We start from the raw sequence: 24,789 nt of genomic DNA on the forward strand, positions 1-24,789 counted from the left end.
TATTGCAGAAAGGGTTTATTTTATCAATGCAAACAGTTTGTTTTGTTTATCTACACAGTTGCTCCATATGGTGTAAACATCACTGGTAACAACATATACCCTCATGGGAGTCAGTTACGATTACATTGTTCATCAAATGGTGGACCACAATTAGAATTCAGCTGGAGTAGGACTAACACATTGTCAAATGACACAACTACTAGCACCAACAACCTTACTATTAGTAATGTAACTACACTTGATGGAGGAAATTACACTTGTACTGTGACTAATGATGCTGGATCTAGTAGTAATACTGTCACTGTCTATGGTGAGTTAATTCATATCACATATTTCTATGTTTCTATCTTACTTTGTGTATGTGTGAAACTTTGAGTGAGTGAATGAATGAGTTAAAATATCATTCAATGTTGTTAACAGTTGGACCAGTGTTCACTACTCATCCAATGAATCAGGAGGAGGTTATTAATAACAGTTTTACACTATGGTGTACAGCAGAAGGATTCCCTACACCATCTATACAATGGTACCTCAACAATACCATGATCACTAATACTAGTAATAGATATATTGTTGACACTACATCAATGAACAGTATTACTAGTATACTGAGAGTTATAATGGCTGACTTTACTGATACTGGCCTGTACCACTGTGAAGCTAATAGTAGTGTGTTTGTTGATAACGTGAAGAGTGACATGATGAATATCAGTGTAGTAGGTGAGTGTGAATTGATAGTTGCTATACAATTAATACAAGCATATATACTGTACTGTATCCTACAGTGCGGTAGTACTGTATGATTACTGGGCCTGCAAATATAGGGCATGTGGGCACATGATTTTTGCCTACTTTTTCAATCTTTCATCACTCATAACTTTTTCTACCATTATGCTATAGCAATGCAATGTTCAGCTCTTAGTAAGCATTTAGTTGGCTTTATGATATAGGTTACGGAAAGCAAATATTCTGTTCCAGACTGAGATACGATCTGTAGCATGACAGGGTGTAGTTTGTTAATTCAGTCAGGGTTTATAGACTGAAATATAGGGATTAAATGTCCATTAGTATTTCTGCAGGTACATATAGGCAATCTCTCTTGTTTCATTGCTATTCCCTTGTTTTACTTCTGTTTTACTCTTTGATCCCTACTCCAACTTAAAATTTCTAATGTTTCCTTCTACTTGTGCATACAGTATAAAGACACATTGCTGTATAATGTACATACTTCAGAAGTAATTAAATAAATGTTTATATTTGTGTCGTGAAAAAGATTGTGTCAAACATTTCAACATATTGAATTTGATTAGAGAGCTGCACCAACATAACATGAGTGTTTATCAAATAATATAAAGTTTACTCCCTTAATAACAAATCAGTATTCCTTAACAGATCAGTCAGTGGCGAATGCAAACCCTCTAATAGAGCAGTCAGTTTGTAGTGAAATACTCTAATAGAGCAGTCATAGATTAAAATTTTTAATACTATGATAAGAAATGTTGTGAACATGCTGGCATAAAAGGAAAATTAGAGAGCACTTCATGATAACATTTGAATGGTCATTTAGCTTATTTGATCATTATTTACTGTATTTGTTGTTACATATTTCTTATTTAGAGAGACCTGTGGTAGCCCCATCTACTCACAATGTCAGTTTGGGCACTAACATAACGTTTGAATGTACAGAGTTTGGTTCTCCACCATTTACCTACCAATGGTTCATGAGAAATACACCAATTGAAGGAAGTGATAAGTTATTAGTTGGAGAGGATAAGAACACTTACAACATATCATCAGTATTGTACAATCACACTGGACTATATTTCTGTGAAGCTAGTAATATGTTAGGAATTCTTTCTAATTCAACTCCTGCTAGTCTATTAGGTAAAAGATAAATACTTTGATCTACAATATACGTAATTCATTGCTGTACACTAGTACTGTCATAAAATGTGACTGGGTCTGGGAAAACTGGTCTTATCATCCATGGCAGCAGATTTGATTTTTCGCCAATAACATAAAGCTACATGGATCAACTATCAAATTACAGCTAAACTTGAGTGGTCTTCTTTTGCTGGCTGCTTGTCCCAAACACAGTGGCAATCTGTACAAGCAGTCTGGAGCCCTAATGGAGCACTGGCCAGCCTAGGGATGGCTGTATGTGGCTGTACAGCTCCATGGTGTTGAATAAAGACTTGTGCTGTAAATATCCTTTCATTTTAGCCAGTTTTAAGACCACAACTTGGCCTAATCCTTCACAACACGTTCCTCTGTAATTTTTTCAACAGTTCCTTGCCCTCCTCTGGCCTCCGCCTCCCACCCCTTTTTGGAGCTTGCCTGGTACAGGTTTAAAAACTACTTAAAATGGCAGGAAACTTAAGTGTTGGAAACTTGCTCTGGGAGGTAAGGAATTGGTATAAAATGTGTGAACACATAGTTTCATCCATTGGCAAGCCACAACACACCGAATACTTAAAACCAGCATTTCTCGATACTGGCGATAAGACCAGTTTTCCCAGACTGGGTTGCAAATATATTTACAAGTGCATATTTCATGAATAACAATATTTACCTACACAGAAATTCATTATTCTCCAGAAATTTGGCTATTACTTCAATCCTATTTATAGTTTGTAGCAAGAATGTGTATTAGGTATTTATTATGCACTCTTCCTTCAAAACTAAACAGTGACTGTTTCAGTATTGCTTATCTCATCCAGTTCATCCAAGAATAGTTGATCATCCAGTCATAATTCAGTCAGTCTACCCAGGAGAAATGGTGAACTTCAGTTGTAGAGCTGAAGGTTTCTCTACACTTAATTATAGCTGGTTCATGGTGGAGTCTGGTTCTAATATTGGAGTGGAGATTGGGAACACAACTAATCCAACATACACTATATCTAATCCCATTTATAACCAAAACAATACTGGTTACTATTGTGTTGCTACTAACAATGAGGGAATTGCTATATCCAACACTTCTACTCTGACAGGTAATTATCACATAGTTACGCCACATTTCAGTGCAAGTGTATAAAATTTTTTTGATGTTAGATGGTAAAATACCCTCACTGACTGCCAGTGACTGTTCTATTAGAGTAATAATTGTCCACTTTATTACAGTAATTCAAGGGTCGATTTTGAAGGAATGGGTACATGGAGTACTGAGACCCTTCAAAATTTTACTATGTGTTAGCTAGAAAGCTAGTTTAAGTTACAATATACATACATGCAATTACATCTCAAGCATACATGGGAAATAAATGGTATATTTTGGGGGGAAACTACTAAAAGCTGTAAATAGAGTCAACTACTCTAATAGGCATTAAAGAATTTACTGTTTGTCCTTGAGCAGCTGCTGTTGATATCAATTTAACAAGTCAAGAGTTTCATTAGTCGTAGTACACAAGCCTTGTTCTACAAATAAAGCTACTGTAATCTCATACAACCCTAGCCTTGTATTAAGGTAGTACCCTGTGGCCTTCATTTAGGATCTGGCATTAATTTGAGCATGGCTTTAACCCTTATATCCACAAAGAACATTTGGGAAATGTTTATTTACAGAATATGGGCACGCATGGTGACAGGTGCAGTAATAACCTAAAAACACACATTGATCAAGAGGCTGTTCACTGGGCTACTTGTAGAAGGTTAAATAATCACTGTAACTACACTAGCTTACTTATTATGAAGTGACGAACAACAGCAAGTTGAATCTCTGTGTCACCAAGTTTTAGCCACATGATTTCATTGTGGTTTACTCACATAATTCGTATATGACCTGATAGAAAATGTAATGGAGAAGCGAACAGGATCTGTTGTAAGGTAATAGGAGAAACCACCATCAAGTTATGGAAAATTTTGTAAAGGGGTTTGCATGTTTCCTTACCGAAAATTTATTCACATGACTAGCTTTGGCCTCACCATTTAGTTTTAGGGTAAACCCTAGGTATCATTTTTATCCTTGTTACATCACTAGTAGAAGGATGTAATGCTAATATGGATAAATGCAGTACTTTATATGCTTTTTAAATTTTCAAATATACTGAAACTATAACTGCTATCATGCATATAATGTAACTTAAACATTGAGATACTCCATTAGAACAGTCTAGGCCTGCACTGATTATGCCAGCACAATTTGGGGCATAATAGGTAGCCAATAGCATTGAGAATAATGCCAGCATGATAGGCACAATATTTATGCATTGATTACCAGAGAAGCTGAAACTGAGCCTATTTTGCATGATGCAGAATGGGATAGTGTGAAAACATGGTAAAAATCAGATTTACAGCTACATTGTGAAGAAAAGTTTAGTTACAGATCAATATACTCTAATAGAACAGTCACTGCATGTTGAAATATCTTAAATAGAACAATCACAGATGCATTAAATAATCTAATAGAGCAGTCAAGACACAATTTTCTATGAACGTATTTGGAGCATAATGGGAAACAACTGGGAAAAATTGGGGGAAATTTTGGTGCATTGCTGTAAAGCATAAAAGACAATTTCAAAAGCAAAATAGGCTCAGGCCTAGAACAGTCGCATAATTATCATTAAAGTGATTGTTTCTTTTGGGTAAGTGATTTCTCTATTAGGGTATACATATCTCGATCATTTCTACTATAAGTGTTGAGAGGTACCTTCAAGTGAAATGTACCTTCAAGCAGAGTTGGGGTAGTTACTTCAGAAAAGTAACCAGATAACTAGTTACTAGTTACTTTTATTCCATGAAACTGAGTTACAGTTACAGTCACTTTTTAAAAGGTAACTGATTATCTAGTTACTTTCATAAACAAGTTATGCTTGTTTGGTAACTTTCGTAACATGATTATTTTGCCCAGAGCAAAGGAAGTAGAGAAATATATATATATATATATATATACATATATATATATAATAATTATATGTACACTTCTGAAAATAATGATTCTGTAGCCATTTCAGTTCAGTTTCAACTGTTACATCAGTTGTTCAAGCTAAATCATGAAGAACAGTACACAGAACATGTCTACTTAATGTGACTAGTACAAAAATTGAAGTGCTCTTGCTTTTAAAGCGTAATCACCTGTAGTTACAATGACTAGTTAGTATTGTAACTCAATTACTTTTCAGGCAGTTGTATTTACTACTAGTTACTTGTAAAGTAATTAGTTACGTAACTTAGTTACAAAGTAACTAAGTTACCCCCAACTCTGCCTTCAAGTGAAATGTACCTGAAGATCACCCAATTATTCAACTATTCCTACCACCAATTACTGGAATTAGTCTGGAATAACTTACACCTGTTTACACGCCAATAGGTTTTTGTGTTTTATCAGTATCACTTTGGTTATAAGCTGTTCTAACAATAATTATCTAACTATTAAACTTTGACCATTAACATATACAGCACTTGAAAATTTTGTGTTATCATTTAATTATTATCTATAGATGTATTTTTATTCACTATGGTTTAATTTCCAATCTAGTTCTCAGACCTAACATCACTGATATCACCTTCACTCCACAACCAACCAATACTTCATTGTTACTCAACTTTACTAACAGTCAGTTAATGACTTGTAGTGCTAGTGGTGGTCCTCGGATCATGACCGTGTGGCTGTTTGATAGTGGTTCATCATTGTCAAGAGTGGCCAATGGTAGTGACAGTGTAACTCATAACATCTCATCCTCATCAACCAGTGATACTGGTACTTATTACTGTATAGCCACTATTGATGGAATGAATGACACTTCAGATGTGTACACTCTGTTTGGTGAGTCAGATACTTCTACATTAGAATACAATTATTGTTAATTAGCTCACAATTTTGTTACATTCTAATGTTACCAAGCACATTGTATGTGACCAGATTTTACAAAACCAATCCAAATTACACATCAGATAAAATCAAACTAACACCACCAGTGGATAGCTAAACTATCGTACTACTAGTTTTGTTCTTTGGTACTACTCAAACTACTCGAGTCTGGTTTTAGCAAATATCTTATTTGTGATGTGGAGAACTTGAATAGTGATTTCTGGCCTTGTGAAGGGCCTGGCTTGGCAAGAATCAGTGGTTTACCTGCTGGATGACCTGATAATAGTGGCTGAACGTTTTTTCTGTTGATTTTGCTGCATATCAACCATCACAGCTCTGTAATGTCATGTCTGGACTTTAATCATGGTCTGCCTAAATTTTAAAGTCTATCTCTTGCCCACCCCACCACCACCCCCATCCTATTCTCTTTGTTAGTACTACATTGCTCATCCAACTGCTCAGATTTACTATCTTGTTTGGCGGAAAACTCTACAAGCAGCTACAAGTACTAAAAGTGGTCTGATGGGTAATAAATTGATGCATCTCTTCTGCATATGCATACTTGTTATCTTTGGTAAGTTATGGTGACTTAAATTCCTTAAAATCATTTAATCTCCAAATTTCTAATGTGCAATTTGGATCGTTTTTCCAAATCCAGTCACATACTGTATATAGACATTTTACAGTAAGCTTTTTTACTAACCGTAAAAGATCCTGATCTCCTTTGTTTGTATACACAGTTGCTCCATATGGTATAAACATCACTGGTAACAACGCATACCCTCATGGAAGTCAGTTGCAATTACATTGTTCATCAGAGGGTGGGCCACAATTAGAATACAGTTGGAGCAGGACTAACACATTGTCAAATGACACTACTACTAACACCAACAACCTTACTATTAGTAATGTAACTACACTTGATGGAGGAAATTACACTTGTAGTGTCACTAATGATGCTGGATCTAGTAGTAATACTGTCACTGTCTATGGTGAGTTAGTTCAGATACTGTATCACAAATTTACTGTAAGCAACTAATTATTGGTACCCTTATTTTTGTAGTACATACTGTACTGTATGATTTTTGTCAGAAGTATCCCACTTGACTTTGTCTTTCTGTGCACCAAGTTTAACTTACAATAAAGAAGCGCATTGTACTATCACAATTACCAGTAGAATCATAACTGTAACAGACTATTAACACTAATTCTTTGTGCCACAGAATCTCATAGTATAGGAAATGTCCAATAAATGAATCATTTACTATCAATTATCCAATGCATCTGCTAATTGGTTGCTTATACCATGTGTCTATCATAAAGTACAATAGTTCTGGTAGGAACCCCCCTCCCCCAAAATAATTTATTATGGGTTTCCATCTAAATGCTGCTGATAAACGCATCATAGAAAATTTTTTATGATGAAAGGACCTTTACGAAAGAGTCTTAACATCAAATCTAGCATTTAAACCAAGGGAACCTGCATGAGTGTTTTAAAAATATTGCAGCCGGCCTAGCCACAGTCTGAAGAGTAAAGACTAAATGACACATCATACAACCATCAGTTTGTGCCACAATAATAAACTCATAATTGGAATATGCCTTTTGGGCTCCTGAAGAGTGTCCAACTTCTGTGGCTTGCTCCTACCTTTCATCTTTAGTTTCCATGTTAGACCACACTGAGGCGCATGTGCATATACAGATGCCTCACATTTTATTGTAGTACTTTCGCTACTTTTCTGCAGCAATTGGTTTTGCTGCAGAAACAAGTCATGATGACCACTTCTCTTATCAATAGATCATGTAGGGATACACACTGCAGAAACTCAGTCAACATCAGCACTGAGATTGGTCACACTACAACAAAGATAATGTAACATGATGTTCTAATAGAACAGTTGCACGATTGTCATGCATGCCTATGCTAAATAATAAAGGAAGTAAACAAACAACTGTAGTTATATTCATAAATGAAGTAGGAACCCAACTGATAAAGACGTAGATGATTGTGTATTGCAACATACGTAGCTACGTATGTAAAAAAATCACTACTCTAGCACTGAAAAATTAATTGTTATAACATGCTAGTATAGTGATCTTGTGACATAGCTAGTAAGTAAACAAGTTAAACTACAGTATCATTCATTCAATGTTGTTAACAGTTGGACCAGTGTTCACTACTCATCCAATGAATCAGGAGGAGGTTATTAATAACAGTTTTACACTACAGTGTACAGCAGAAGGATTCCCTACACCATCTATACAATGGTACCTCAACAATACCATGATCACTAATACTAGTAATAGATATATTGTTGACACTACATCAATGAACAGTATTACTAGTATACTGAGAGTTATAATGGCTGACTTTACTGATACTGGCCTGTACCACTGTGAAGCTAATAGTAGTGTGTTTGTTGATAATGTGAAGAGTGACATGATGAATATCAGTGTAGTAGGTGAGTATGGATTGGTACAGGTGTAGTATACAAGCATTTACGTAATATTGTATATTAAGTGATCCATTGTGTATAAAAACACACATATTGTATAGTGTACCTTTTTAAGAAAGAAAAGTATACATTTGGGCAGTGAAAAGGATTATTCCAAACATGCCATTGTTATGAAAACAACAACAATTGCTATAGCAATATAATGCTACACTGTAGGATGATAGATCAATACTCACTTAACAGACTAGTCAGTGGAGAATACGCAGCCATAATAATACAGTATATTTGATACTCTCTAATAGAACAGTCAGTTTGTAGTGAAATACTCCAATAGAGCAGTCATAAACTGGTGATTTTCAATCATGAATATTGAAAGGGAATATTAGAGGGAATTTACTAAAAGATTATTGTAGTGTATATGAAATCCTACATTAGATGTAAATCATTGTTAACATGCTGTATTTGTTGTAATAAATATTCTTTATCTTTCATACATATTTAGCAAGACCTGTGGTAACCCCAGCCACTCACAATGTCAGTTTGGGCACTAACATAACATTTGAATGTACAGAGTTTGGTTCTCCACCATTTACCTACCAATGGTTCATGAGAAATACATCAATGGAAGGAAGTGATAAGTTATTAGTTGGAGAGGATAAGAACACCTACAACACATCATCAGTATTGTACAATCACACTGGACTATATTTCTGTGAAGCTAGTAATATGTTAGGAATTCTTTCTAATTCAACTCCTGCTAGTTTAATAGGTGAAAATGGTTTGGTTGTTCAACACAAATTTACACATACAACATGTCAATACCACATGCTTTCACCAAATTGGTTACTAGTGCATATTTCATTTGTGGCAGTATTTAGTCGGTACTAGCTACGTAGTATTAAATTGCCAATCCAAATTTTTGAATGAATGTCTCAAATCATTACTACCACTCATTCCACAAAATATACATATACATATACACGTGGTTATAATAGATAATAATTACAACTAATGCTTATTTGCTTATCTCACACAGTTCATCCAAGCATAGTTAAACATCCAGTCACAACACAGTCAGTCTACCCAGGAGAGATGGTGAACTTCAGTTGTAGAGCTGAAGGTTTCTCTACACTTAGTTATAGCTGGTTCATGGTGGAGTCTGGTTCTGATATTGGAATGGAGATTGGGAATACAACTAATCCAACATACACTATTTCTAATCCCATTTATAACCAAAACAATACTGGTTACTATTGTGTTGCTACTAACAATGAGGGAATTGCTGTATCCAACACTTCTACTCTGACAGGTAATTAGTAACATACATTGAGTCTTATATTTGCTTGAGCTGTACATGCAGGTTATTTGAAGTGTGGTTTGCATTAGATGATGAAAGAATCCTTGTAACTTAGTGACTGTTCTATCAGAGTAATACATACTATCAGGTTTTTTAGTACAACAGTTTTGTTACTATGTCCTAAACTATAAAGAAAGGTGGTAGAACAAATGTCATACCTAACAATGCATGAGAAACAGTACCTTTGCTTGATGAGTTAGTAAAAGTCAAATATGACGTTTATTTGGATACCTGGATTCTCAATTTACAATGCTCCAAATACTGTGTAAACTCTGTAGGGGTTGTATTTCCCTAATACCCTTTACATGCATCTCTTGGCAGCATGTCTGCATAATATATGTGACCAGATTTTACAAAACCGGTCCAAATCGCACATCAGGCAAAATCAAACTAACACCACCAGTGGATAGCTACACTATCGTACTAGTAGTTTTGACACTCAGTACTACTCAAACCACTCAAGGCTGGTTTCAACAGACGTCTTTTCTGGGGGTGTATAGAGTTCAAATGGCGGTTTTAGGCCTTGTCAAGGACCTGGCTTGGCAAGAATCAGTGGTTTACTGGTGGACAGCCTGATAATTCTGGCCTGATGTTTTTTCTGTGCATTTTGCTACATATCAACCACTAAGGAGCCAGCACAATCCTGTAATCTCGTCTCTGGACTCCAATCGTCCATTTTGAGGTCTAACCCTTGTCCATCCCACCCTCCACCCCTTTGTGAGCACTTGTGATACTACTTCGCTCGTCCAACAGCTCAAATTTTCTATCTTATTTGGCAGGAAACTCTACAACCTGCTACAAGTACTGGAAGTGGTCTGAAAGGTAGAAGATTGGTGCATCTTAAATATAAATTTCATACACGCGCTTGCTATCCTTGGAGAGTTATGCTGGCTTGAATTCTTTAAAACCGTGCATCTCGAAACTTCTAATGTGCGATTTGGATCATTTTTCCAAAATCAAGTCACATAAAATGTAATATTTATTTACTTCTAGCACACATCATTTTTTTGATGCACTATTCTGTAATCATTGTCTTCTAAGCTTAAATTTTATTTGTTCCTCAACACAAGCCATGTACTTGGAAGTGATACTAACATATTTGTATTATCTACAATCTATTGTTTATGACTTCATTCCAATCTAGTTCTCAGACCTAACATCACTGATATCACCTTCACTCCACGACCAACCAATACTTCATTGTTACTCAACTTTACTAACAGTCAGTTAATGACTTGTAGTGCTAGTGGTGGTCCTCGGATCATGACCATGTGGCTGTTTAATGATGGTTCATCATTGTCAAGAGTGGCCAATGGTAATAACAGTGTAACTCATAACATCACATCCTCATCAACCAGTGATACTGGTACTTATTACTGTATAGCCACTATTGATGAAATGAATGACACTTCAGATGTGTACACTCTGTTTGGTGAGTTATGAATATAGTTTAGTGTATGGTAGTTAGGCCTAAGTCTATTATGCTCTAAAGTTTATCTACTATTCCTACCAGAATGTCCCAAAACATTTCTCCCAATTATTTTTTTTATTCTACGTAACTTTTATCTAGCCTATTATTCCATAATAATGTTCATTTAGTTTCTATGGCTAGTCGCTTAGTTTTCAAGATACTGATATACGTAAGTAGTTTTGCCAGAATTAATTAATTAATAGCCATAAATGAAGCATTACAACTTACACACATCATTTTTCTAGCCATAAGTAGTTACAACAGAGTAGAGATAACTGTCTGCAGTAATAATTCAAGGGTTTCAATTACTAGTGTATTAAAGTTGTAGCTATAGCTACATGAATATGTTCAAAGACTTGAAGAAGATACACTGGTATAAGATGTACAAGTTTTAGAATTGCAGATAATTATGTGGTTAAATCCTTGATGCTGGCTGCAGATTGTTAACATGAAATGATCTGAATGCTCTATTAGAGAATTTGAGCGTCCTATTAGAGTATATTGATCTTTTAGAGGCTTTTCAGCCAGCATTCATATAACTAGTATATTAAAATTATAAATTTAAAAATAAAGTAGGAATCCAAGCAATAAAAAGTAGCGAAACAAGAGAAGAACGATGGTAGCCATTACAGCATAGCTCAGTGGGAAATCCCTACTTTGGCATGATATAGCCATTATTTTGTGTTCAATGCCAAAGTAGGAATTTCCCACCGAGCTATGCTATAATGGCTACCATTGTTCTTCTCTTGTTTTGTTACTTTTTATTGCTTGGATTCCTACTTTATTTTTAAATTTATAATTTTAATATACTAGTTTGTTTAGTTTTTTTTGTTAAGGCATACAGCTAGCTATAAACATGTGACTGTTCTATTAGGGTGACTGCTGTGTTAGAGTATCTCGAGGCAGCCTGCAAGATGTGCGCTTGCCCAAAAAGGGGCGTGGTTTCAATTGATTATAGAGTATGTCAAGTCAGCCTTCCAAATTGAAGGTGTGTAGTCACTGAAATACAGCTAGCACAAAAGGGATGTGTCATTGTGGTTTCAATCAGTAGATCGATAATGCGTAGAATGAAGAATGGGCATGGTCTTGTGATCCATCGCGAAGCTATCTAGCTAGTACCAGTACCTCCATAGAGTACCCTCCGTCATAGATTATATCAGTAAGGAATATAATCTATTCCTCTGTACAGTAGTGTAGTCTAAGCGCCTTAAATAATCTTGTGGCCTCTATTATGCTGCTTAAAGAAAGTGTTGATATGGAAAATTAACGCCTCGATATGGTTTCGTTGGATGAAGAAGAAGACAAGCAGCCTGATTGAAGATAAAAGAAAAGACAAGGCGCAGAGGGCACACACTCGTCGGAACCCCAAAAGGCACATCCCACTGGTGAGTTTGCAAGTGTTGCGTAAAATGGTTGCCGTGCACTGCTTCGTTTTGCCCCTAGGCTTGCGACTGTGATCAGTCAGGCAGTCAGGCAGTCAGTCTAAAATTCAAAGTTTTGGCGATTTTTAAAATTCTGTATCCGGCCACCTGTAAGCGTTTTGTTACATTTAATGCTGTTTTATGTATTATATGGACTAGTACTATTCCGTAAAGGTGATTTTCGTCTTGTAAGATATCTCTAGGATGATTTTTAAAGGCGCGATTTTGGGCGGCACGCAAAATTTTCACATTGATTCCTACTTAAACGGTACGACCGTACCGTTTGATATTGTCAACTATATATCATTCTTAGTAGCTTAACTCTTTTCTAGCTAATCAAGAAGACATACACCCCTTATTTCCATCAATTATTTCTGTAGATGTCCAATAATTCTAAAATCCATCCTATAATTCTGCAATATTTTTCTCGTGAAATTGGTGACCTATAATTCTCACATTTATGTTCGCACAATAGATGCAGGCCTATTGGCAGTCCATTTAGGAAAGTGCAGATGTGAAATGTCCATCTGTTCTTTTAGTTCTTGCACCATAAACATACTGTATGCTCACTGTGTTTAAAATGTGTTACAATATACAGTATTATACATGTAGAACAATTACAATAAACCTCTACATACAGTACCGACCAGAGGTAACGTTACAATCCCTTGTGAGTGCTCAAATCCAGTCAACAACTTTACATGATGCATGACTGGAAGGCATCACGTGCAAAGACACGCGGTTACTGGAGCAGTCACCTGAGGGAGCTTGTGTGTTGTGGCTACACGTGGAGGGTTAGTTAGCACACACATGCCAACGAAATCGCAGGTCGAAAATTGGCTGCACAAGTGTCAACTGCTCAAGAGTGTAACGTTACCTCTCGGCGGTGCTGTAATTCATGCTAACAGTTTGTATTGCCTATCTACACAGTTGCTCCATATGGTGTAAACATCACTGGTAACAATACATACCCTCATGGAAGTCAGTTACAGTTACATTGTTCATCAGAGGGTGGACCACAATTAGAATACAGATGGAGCAGGACTAACACATTGTCAAATGACACAACTACTAACACCAACAACCTTACTATTAGTAGTGTAACTACACTTGATGGAGGAAATTACACTTGTACTGTCACTAATGATGCTGGATCTAGTAGTAATACTGTCACCGTCTATGGTGAGTTAGTTCACATCATATATTTCTATGTTTCTATCTTACTTTGTGTATGTGTGAAACTTTGAGTGAGTGAATGAGTTAATAAATATCATTCAATGTTGTTAACAGTTGGACCAGTGTTCACTACTCATCCAATGAATCAGGAGGAGGTTATTAATAACAGTTTTACACTACAGTGTACAGCAGAAGGATTCCCTACACCATCTATACAATGGTACCTCAACAGTACCATAGTCACTAATACTAGTAATAGATATATTGTTGAGACTACATCAATGAACAGTATTACTAGTATACTGAGAGTTATAATGGCTAACTTTACTGATACTGGCCTGTACCACTGTGAAGCTAATAGTAGTGTGTTTGTTGATAATGTGAAGAGTGACATGATGAATATCAGTGTAGTAGGTGAGTATGGATTGGTAGCATATGCAAGCACATAATTATGGTGTATGCATATGCATACAATATGCTGTGTATAAAGACACAATATATCTTATAAATAAATTGTGCATCATATTTTCACTGTGAATACATATTTAGGCCAGCACCAAACATGCCAGCATAGTTACAATTTACTGTGTTTCATTTTATTCTTTTTTATTCTTGTATAGAGAGACCAGTGGTATCGCCATCCACTCACAATGTCAGTTTGGGCACTAACATAACATTTGAATGTACAGAGTTTGGTTCTCCACCATTTACCTACCAATGGTTCATGAGAAATACATCAATGGAAGGAAGTGATAAGTTATTAGTTGGAGAGGATAAGAACACTTACAACATATCATCAGTATTGTACAATCACACTGGACTATATTTCTGTGAAGCTAGTAATATTTTAGGAATTCTTTCTAATTCAACTCCTGCTAGTCTAATAGGTGAGAATGGTTTACAATGCATACTTAGATCATTGTTATTATCGTTTCATGCTGTCATAAATGCATATTAATTTTCATAAATTATAGTATGAAGGGTGTTAGTGATGCACTGCTTATTTTATAGTCATAACGCTTTGTATTGCAGTATACTAGAGATCATTGAGCTTTACACTTGCTCACAAAATATATTGACCAGAGAGTAGCCTCACAATACCTTCATGGCACTTCAAAATTTCATAGCAATCTATTAGAAGCATATAGAATTGTACTTAAGGAACTTTTGGGTTTGATTTTACCTAACCAATACTGCTAAGGTGCAAATTTTCTGGCAACTGATTGACAGAATGACTGATGCCTTCAGATAAACATAATTCAATAATGGCTAATAGTACAAACTTATCATTTTCATTGTTAGATATCATTTCAGCCCAATAGCATACCACAGTACATACAGTGCATGCTTCATGGACTTACCTTTGTTCTCCTTTGTGTCCCATTTCTATTTGCTGACAGTACAAGGTCTCAATTCATGGAAGCACTTGATGGCTTTCCTATATTTGTAATGGAAATCGTCTGTATCTTCCCTAGTGACCGGATTGATTTCAGAAGCGCTACTCACTCATACTATTCTTCATTGTAACTGTGTAACGGACTGAATATACTGTAGCTGAAAATGTAGCAGAGCACAACTTCGCATAATTGATAGTTGTGGTGTGCATTCAGGCAAAAACATCAAGTGTTCTGCCATTCTTTCTTTTGATGAGGTATGTGCAGATTCACCAGTGTCACAAAAAGTAAACAAACAAGCACATTTAGAAATTTTAAAAAGTAAGTAGTAGTGAAACAAGGGGAAGATGGACGGACATTTAATCCCTAATTCAATCACAGGTATATAGACTGAAGTAGGGATTAAAAGTCCACTAGTATATCTGGCTATCTGCAGGTGTAGGCAACCTCCTTTGCTTCATTACTTTTTAATTCTATGGTCCCTAGAACTTAAAATTCCAACTTGCACTTGTTTACTTTTTAACATGATTATGACTGGTGAACCCTTGCATACCACATCAAAAAGAAATGATGGTGCCAGGCTTATCGTAAAATAAATTTGCATCCAAATGCATGACTCAACTGTTAATTAGTTTATGAAGCATCCATTATGCTTTGTTTTCAACCTAATAAGAAATGTGCATATCAGCTGAGCTTCCTGCCCAGTATCAAGTAAATAAAAATAAAGAAAAGTGCAAGAAGCACCTCTGCAATCAATCCAGTCACTATGGTATTTATGGATGATTCCTGTTATAAAATTCTACTGAATATTGTATTTCTTGTATATAGCAACTTTATGCTTTTGGGTCTAGCCAACGCTTCCAAGGCACTATGAAGGTATTGTAAAGCTGCTTTCTGGTAATTTTTTAGAGAAAATACAAACCTCCATGATCTCTAATTTATAGTGTTACTGTGATGTATGGATAATTGAAATGATATCTCACACAGTTCATCCAAGCATAGTTGAACATCCAGTCACAACACAGTCAGTCTACCCAGGAAAGATGGTGAACTTCAGTTGTAGAGCTGAAGGTTTCTCTACGCTTAGTTATAGCTGGTTCAGGGTGGAATCTGGTTCTGATAGTGGAGTGGAGATTGGGAATACAACTAATCCAACATACACTATTTCTAATCCCATTTATAACCAAAACAATACTGGTTACTATTGTGTTGCTACTAACAATGAGGGAATTACTATATCCAACACTTCTACTCTTACAGGTACACTTGCATCGTAGTGACTGCTCTATTAGAATAATAATGCCAGCTGTTTTATTACTGTAGTTCAATTGTTTTGTCCCACATTGTTATTCTTTAGAGGTATATGTGATTGGATCAGGAAAAAACAGTCTTATCGCCCATGACAACAGATTCGATGAATACAAAGCTACATATAAACTGTCAACTTTTGCAATCAAAGTCTGCTAGGCTTGAGTGGCTGTATGTTGCTATACAGTTCTGTGGTGTTGAATGAGACCTGTGCTGTCATTTTATCCAATTTTGTGACCTAAATGACCCATAAATTTGTCTAATTCATTCCTCTTTCATTTTTAAAACAGCCTATTGCCCTCCCCTTCCCACCACCCCTATTGGAGTTCACTTGGTACAGTGCAAGTTTGAGTTAAAAACTATCTAAAATGGTAGAAAACTTAGCTGTTGGTTACTTGTACAATGGATGCTCTAGAATGAAAGTAATAATTAAAACTTGTGAAACTTTAGTACACGTAGCTTCAACCATTGGCAAGCTACAATACACTAAATACGTTTTAAACAGGTGATAAGACCAGTTTTCTCAGACTAAGCCACATATACTAATGTAATAGTTACTGTATGAAATTTGTTTGCTTGGTGAGTTCGTAAATTAGTAATATCTTGTAACTATGTATTTTATTCAATTTTGATGTAGAAGAGTTGAAATCGTGAATTTCAATATAAGGCAATTTTCACAAGGATTTTTTCTGAAGCCCCTAACACTCTTTGGTATACGCTGCATCATGTATGCATAACATCTTTACTTCTAATACAATGTTTGTTTGTGAATTTTCTGTAAATGTAGCCTTCCAACAGTTAACATTTTTGACTCTTCATAATGTGTGTAGTATGTGGCTTGGAAAGTGATATTATAATGCATAGTCGATATTGATTGAAAAATATTACTTAATTTTCAATCTAGTTCTCAGACCTAACATCACTGATATCACCTTCACTCCACAACCAACCAATGCTTCATTGTTACTCAACTTTACTAACAGTCAGTTAATGACTTGTAGTACTAGTGGTGGTCCTCGGATCATGACCATGTGGCTGTTTGATGATGGTTCATCTTTGTCAACAGTAGCCAATGGTAATAACAGTGTAACTCATAACATCTCATCCTCATCAACCAATGATACTGGTACTTATTACTGTATAGCCACTATTGATGGAATGAATGACACTTCAGATGTGTACACTCTGTTTGGTGAGTCATACATAAGTTACTACTAAATATTAATCCATTCTCAGGATAAAGCAGTAGAGTATTTTGACAGTAGCAGAGAATTACTTAAATTATTTAAAAACCTAAGCCTAACTTATCTAGCCCCATGCAATGTAGTTGTACTTTAACATTTTACTTGAGACAAGTATACAATGGGAAATAGTGGAAACAAGACCATTAACTACAGTACTCACAAGAGTAATTACATGAATGCTCAAGTATTTTCAGTCAAATGTGGTTTAATGAAATGCTGCGAAAAAGAAAATAACTTTATAATGGTCTGGATGGTACTGTGTGTCAGTGATGATGGAAAATTAACCCTGTAAAACTGTAGGTTAGCAAAAGCATCAAGTCAGTATAACACGAGCAATTGTAAGTAACACACAAGGAATGGTACTCAAGAGTTCATAATATTAGAAGAGGGAGAGTATCAAACACTCGATATACCCTGTACAAATGCACCGCTACAAGTTCACCTTTTGATGAAATCAATGCCTCTCCTAGCATGGAAAGACATTGATTGGTGCTTAATACAACTCTACTGGTAAGAGAGAACTGTTGATAGGTGTTGAATATGGTGAAGCTTCTATTCTACATAACTGGATGCAGTGTTGATACTGTACTACTGGCAGTGTGTTTGATAAATGCATCTCAGTTACATACTCTCTTTTACTACTATATTATGAACTCTCGGTTCTGCTAAAAAGAAAACAAAGAAGAACACACTACACACTGTTACTGCAATTCATATTTTAAAAAGGCGGTTTTTGGTTGATCATTTAGACTTTGGTCTTTGGTAAAAAGATAGGGATACTTACTTTAATAGAGCAGTCACCTATACAACTACTGATACACTGCAGTCTGCTTTCGACTTCAGTTTCATTAGAAAGCACAACAGGCTTGACTTGATCACTGCACAAAACCATATTAGGGTATTTTACAAAGCATAATTGGCTCAAGCATGTCAATAGACACAGAGAGCAATTTTAACACAACCAAAAATACACAATAGAATAGCCTTATAATGCTTTGCAAAATTACCACATTGATCTAATTCTCTACACAGTTGCTCCATATGATGTAAACATCACTGGTAACAACACATACCCTCATGGGAGTCAGTTACAATTACATTGTTCATCAGAGGGTGGACCACAATTAGAATACAGTTGGAGCAGGACTAACACATTGTCAAATGACACAACTACTAACACCAACAACCTTACTATTAGTAATGTAACTACACTTGATGGAGGAAATTACACTTGTACTGTGACTAATGATGCTGGATCTAGTAGTAATACTGTCATTGTCTATGGTAAGTTAGTTCATATCACATATTTTCTATCCAGATAAAAACAGCCAAGCTGTGAAAAAAGGTGCAGTAAAAAGACTGGATAAAAAAAGTTGTGAAATCAAAATTGCAACCAAGAAATGGCTGCAATGATGTCAATGCTAATACATTTTAACAATGTGCACAGTCATTATTAAAATTTATTAGCATTAGCATCATTGCAGCTACAGTATTTCTTGCGTCATTGCAACATTAACTTTTAATTTCACAATTTTTATATGCAGACTTTTTAGGCTACACCTTTTTTCACAGCTTGGCTGTTTTGTGCGGATATCACAATCTGTATGAAAATTGGGCTGTAAATGTGCTGCATTATGTTCTACTTCCCTCCTAATTTGAGGTCAATCGACTAAAGCATACGCGTGTTATAGTGAGTGGAGCGAAAACAAGAAAAAAGAAGCAGAAGATGAAGAAAAATATGATGAAAATAAGATGAACGTTGAAGGCGCATATCTCAGTGATGGCTGGGATGTTTGTACTCAAATTTGGAATATGAAGTGCCCTATCCCGAGGAATTATCTGCAGCAAAACTGGTTAATTTCCGTTCAGGCACTATTGAGCTACGAATGCATGAAAACAGCGTTTTCTTGTTTCCTATAAAATACACACTTGTCTGTTGCATCTCCACACTAGCTGTTCTTGGCCACAAGACACACTGTCGTGTGTCGTGATGTTTCTATCTTACTTTGTGTATGTGTAAAAGTTGGAGTGAGTGAATAAGTTAGAATGTCATTCAATGTTGTTAACAGTTGGACCAGTGTTCACTACTCATCCAATGAATCAGGAGGAGGTTATTAATAACAGTTTTACACTACAGTGTAGAGCAGAAGGATTCCCTACACCATCTATACAATGGTACCTCAACAATACCATAGTCACTAATACTAGTAATAGATATATTGTACACACTACATCAATGAACAGTATTACTAGTATACTGAGAGTTATAATGGCTAACTTTACTGATACTGCCCTGTACCACTGTGAAGCTAATAGTAGTGTGTTTGTTGATAATGTGAAGAGTGACATGATGAATATTAGTGTAGTAGGTGAGTATGGATTAGTAGTATACAAGTACATATAGTATGTATGCTACTGCATATTTGGCATATTGTGTATGTGACTGTCTTGGCAAAAAGCTCACAAAGCCCACACCATTACTGAACTTGCTGAAGTTCCACAAGTACTGTATTTCTATTTCTTAAATATTTTGTCGAGGCTAGCATCCGGCGAAAAGTAATTTCATGAAAGAATTTTAATATTAGAGAGGTTGAATAACTTTGGTTAGCATCAGCAGCCATATCACATGAATCGTCTCTTGTATGCAGATGCCTTTGCTCAAATATTTAAGGCAATAATGACCATACTTATTCTAGAGAAATGCACTTGTACAATTTCAACATGGGTAGTACGAAGCAATAGCTAGCCATTATGCAAGAATGAACTTAACGACTGAGTTTAGGCCCTGTGTCTTCCATCATCTTCCTCTTCCATTTATAATGCCCACCACCCACCCCTATGTGTGCTCTTAGGATATCGTGAAACCACTAGTAGCTATCTGAAATGGCAGGAAATTCTGAAGGGAGATTACCAACACTTAATATGTTAAAATGTATAATTACTGCATTTATTAAATATCACTATAACTTTATTTCTTGTGTAGAGAGACCTGTGGTAAACCCATCCACCCACAATGTCAGTTTGGGCACTAACATAACATTTGGATGTAAAGAGTTTGGTTCTCCACCATTTACCTACCAATGGTTCATGAGAAATACATCAATGGAAGGAAGTGATAAGTTATTAGTTGGAGAGGATAAGAACACTTACAACATATCATCAGTATTGTACAATCACACTGGACTATATTTCTGTGAAGCTAGTAATATGTTAGGAATTCTTTCTAATTCAACTCCTGCTAGACTAATAGGTGAGAAAAGATGCTCATAGATAACCCATGGTCATATATTACATTGGTTGCTTGCATATTCCATGAACAAACTTTTTAGCTAGCAAAGGAACTCATGGTATTATTATCTAATCCAAAACAGCCAAGCTGTAAAAAAAAAAGAGTGCAGCCCTCAAAAAGGCTATGGTGAAAAAAGATGTGAAATCCAAGGTGGTGGCCAAGAAATGGCTGTGGTGGTAGGTTAATGGTAAAAAAATTTAATAACAACAATTCAGGTGAATTTGGTGCTGCTTGGTCTTGGCACAAAATTCACCTGAACTGTCGTTATTAAAATTTTTACCATTAACCTACCATCACAGCCATTTCTTGGCTGCCACCTTGGATTTCACATCTATTTTTACCATAGCCTTTCTGAAGGCTGCACCCTTTTTTACAGCTTTGCTGTTTTGGATTAGATTTCACTTCTTTTTGTATTTGTATACCCCAAAGCCGGCCTATGGCATCTTTGGGGCTTTTTAAACCTATCTTTTTTTTTCTTTATCACAGGAAGAAGAAAAAGATGAAGCAGATTTTAAATACTTTTATATAACTAATTCAGATTTTATCAGTAAATGTACAAATTATACATATATATATATATATATATATATATCTAATCAAAAACAGCTAAGCTGTAAAAAAAGGTGCGGCCCCAAAAAGGCCATGGTGAAAAAAGATGTGAAATCCAAGGTGGCGGCCAAGAAATGGCTGTGATGGTAGGTTAATGGTAAAAATTCTAATAACGACAATTCAGGTGAATTTTGTGCCAATTGACCAAGCGGCACCAAATTCACCTGAATTGTCGTTATTAAAATTTTTACCATTAACCTACCATCACAGCCATTTCTTGGCCGCCACCTTGGATTTCACATCTTTTTTCACCATGGCCTTTTTAGGTTCACACCTTTTTTTACAGCTTAGCTGTTTTTGATTAGATTTCACTTCTTTTTGTATTTGTATACCCCAAAGCCAGCCTATGGCCAGCTTTGGGACTTTTTAAAACTATCTTTTTTTCTTTACGACAGGAAGAAGAAAAGATGAAGCAGATGTACTTTAAATATTTATCAGTAAATGTACTAATACCATACTTGTTTCACTGCCCGTACAAAAGTCTCAATAGTAGCAGTGAAATTTATCCCATATTTCACTGACAGCAGTGAAAAAGTTGTAATTGCAATTTCATTGGCTAGAATTTATGTTAACAATGTAACGCCAATTAGTGTCGACGCGTGTTTAGTGCATAGTGACAAAACACAGTGTCAAATTGCGTACATAGCAAAGCTAATGCAGCATATGCAGCGAGTATGGTATTAACTGGGAATAGCATGGGTAGCAGTGAAATTTGGGATAAATACCACTCTTGTTGTATTGGAAATGGTAAATTTCACTTGGCTTCGCCTCGTGAAATTTATCCCCATTTCCAATACAACACTCGTGATATTTATCCCAAATTTCACTGGTACCCATGCTATTACTAGTACAAATTATATATATATATATATATATAAAATACATAATTATTACAGAACTCTCCATGGTGGTTTCTTTATAACTGAACACTCTACAAAGTGACTTCTTCTAGCTGATATTTCTACAGGGTGATTTGTTGTAGCTGAACTCTCTACATGATGGTTTCTTCGCAGCTGAACTATCTACAATGTAACTTCTTCTAGCTGATGTCTCTACACTGTCAATTGTTTGTAGTTGAACTCTCTACATTATGGTTTCTTTGTAGCTGAACTCTCTACAAAGTAACTTCTTCTAGTTGATGTCTCTACAGGGTCAGCTGAACTCTCTACGTGGTGGTTTCTTTGCAACTGAACTCTCTACAAGGTGGCTTCTTCTAGCTGATATTTCTACAGGATTTGTTTGTACTGTAGCTGAACTCTCTACATGATGGTTTTCTTTGCAGCTGAACTCTCTACAAGGTAACTTTTTCTAGCTGATGTCTCTACAGGGTCACTTGTTTGTAGTTGAACTCTCTACATGATGGTTTCTTTGTAGCTGAACTCTCTACATGATGGTTTCTTTGTAGCTGAATTCTCTACAAAGTAACTTCTTCTAGCTGATGTCTCTACAGGGTCACTAGTTTGTAGCTGAACTCTCTACATGGTGGTTTCTTTGTAACTGAACTCTCTACAAGGTGACTTCTTCTAGCTGATCTTTCTTCAAGGTGATTTGTTATAGTTGAACTCTCTACATGATGGTTTCTTTGCAGCTGAATTCTCTACAAGGTAACTTCTTTAGCTGATCTTTCTACAGGGTGATTTGTTTGTAGCTGAACTCTCTACAGGTGATTTATATGTAACTGAACTCTCTACATGGTGGTTTCTTTGCAACTGAACTCTTTACAAGGTGACTTCTTCTAGCTGATCTTTCTACAGGGTGATTTGTTTGTAGCTGAACTCTCTACAAAGAACTTCTTCAAACTGATCTCTGTACAGGGGTAAATTGTTTGTAGCTGAACTCTTTACAATTTAACTTCTTCTAGCTGATCTCTATACAGAGTGACTTGTTTGTAGCTGAACTCTCTACATGATGGTTTCTTTGTATCTGAATTCTCTAAAAGGTAACTTCTTCTAGCTGATCTTTCTACAGGGCGATTTGTTTGTAGCTGAATTCTCCACAATGTAATTTGGTTGCAGCTGAACTCTCTACATGGTGATTTCTTGTAGCTGAGCTCTCTACAAGGTGATTTCTTCTAGCTGAACTCTCTACAGAGTGATCTTTTCGTAGCTGAAACTCTCCACAGGGTGATTTGTTTGCAGCTGAACTCTCTACATGATGGATTCTTTGTAGCTGAACTCTCTACAAGGTGACTTCTTCTTGCTGAACTCTCTACAGGGTGAATTGTTTGTAGCTGATCTCTCTACATGATAGTTTCTTTGTAGCTGAACTCTCTACAAGGTAACTTCTTCTAGCTGATCTTTCTACAGAGCAATTTGTTTGTAGCTGATTTCTCTACAGGAAAATTTATTTGCAGCTGAACTCTCTACATGGTGGTTTCTTTGTAGCTGAACTCTCTACAAGGTGACTTCTTCTAGCTGATCTCTCTACAGAGTGAACTGTTTGCAGCTGAACTCTCTACATGGTGCATAGTTTCTTTCTAACTGAACTCTCTACAATGTGACTTCTTCTTGCTGAACTCTCTACAGGGTGAATTGATTGTAGCTGATCTCTCTACATGATAGTTTCTTTGTAGCTGAACTCTCTACAAGGTAACTTCTAGCTGATCTTTCTACAGAGCAATTTGTTTGTAGCTGATTTCTCTACAGGATGATTTGTTTGTAGCTGAACTCTCTACATGGTGGTTTCTTTGTAGCTGAACTCTCTACATGATGGTTTCTTTGTAGCTGAACTCTCTACAAAGTAACTTCTTCTAGCTGATGTCTCTACAGGGTCACTAGTTTGTAGCTGAACTCTCTACATGGTGGTTTCTTTGTAGCTGAACTATCTACAATGTAACTTCTTCTAGCTGAACTCTCTACAGGGTGACTTTTTTCTAGCTAATCTCTCTACAGGGTGACTTGTTTGTAGCTGAACTCTCTACAGGGTGATTTGTTTGTAGCTGAACTCTCTACAAGGTAACTTCTTCTAGCTGATCTTTCTACAGGGTGATTTGTTTGTAGCTGAACTCTCTACAGGGTGGCTTGTTTGTAGCTGAATTTTCTATTTGTTTGCAGCTGAACTCTCTACATGGTAGTTTCTTTGTAGCTGAACTATCTACAATGTAACTTCTTCTAGCTGAACTCTCTACAGGGTGACTTTTTTCTAGCTAATCTCTCTACAGGGTGACTTGTTTGTAGCTGAACTCTCTACAGGGTGATTTGTTTGTAGCTGAACTCTCTACAAGGTAACTTCTTCTAGCTGATCTTTCTACAGGGT

At 36.0% G+C, this 24,789-nt stretch overlaps 1 protein-coding gene across 1 annotated transcript in view; it reads left to right on the forward strand.

The window, feature by feature from the left end:
• LOC136246342 (hemicentin-1-like) overlaps nt 1–24,789 on the forward strand; it is a 94,566-nt gene that overhangs the window by 19,039 nt on the left and 50,738 nt on the right. Inside the window, exons 12-29 of the mRNA XM_066037736.1 lie at nt 59–310; nt 421–720; nt 1,618–1,884; nt 2,721–2,993; nt 5,477–5,764; nt 6,550–6,801; nt 7,972–8,271; nt 8,768–9,043; nt 9,302–9,574; nt 10,767–11,054; nt 13,445–13,696; nt 13,805–14,104; nt 14,311–14,577; nt 16,072–16,344; nt 17,297–17,584; nt 18,669–18,920; nt 19,706–20,005; nt 20,620–20,886. Coding sequence (XP_065893808.1) covers nt 59–310; nt 421–720; nt 1,618–1,884; nt 2,721–2,993; nt 5,477–5,764; nt 6,550–6,801; nt 7,972–8,271; nt 8,768–9,043; nt 9,302–9,574; nt 10,767–11,054; nt 13,445–13,696; nt 13,805–14,104; nt 14,311–14,577; nt 16,072–16,344; nt 17,297–17,584; nt 18,669–18,920; nt 19,706–20,005; nt 20,620–20,886 — 4,968 coding nt within the window. The remainder of the gene's footprint in view (nt 1–58; nt 311–420; nt 721–1,617; nt 1,885–2,720; nt 2,994–5,476; nt 5,765–6,549; nt 6,802–7,971; nt 8,272–8,767; nt 9,044–9,301; nt 9,575–10,766; nt 11,055–13,444; nt 13,697–13,804; nt 14,105–14,310; nt 14,578–16,071; nt 16,345–17,296; nt 17,585–18,668; nt 18,921–19,705; nt 20,006–20,619; nt 20,887–24,789) is intronic.

Source organism: Dysidea avara, chromosome 1, assembly GCF_963678975.1.
Source record: "Dysidea avara chromosome 1, odDysAvar1.4, whole genome shotgun sequence".
NCBI classification, from domain to species: domain Eukaryota; kingdom Metazoa; phylum Porifera; class Demospongiae; order Dictyoceratida; family Dysideidae; genus Dysidea; species Dysidea avara.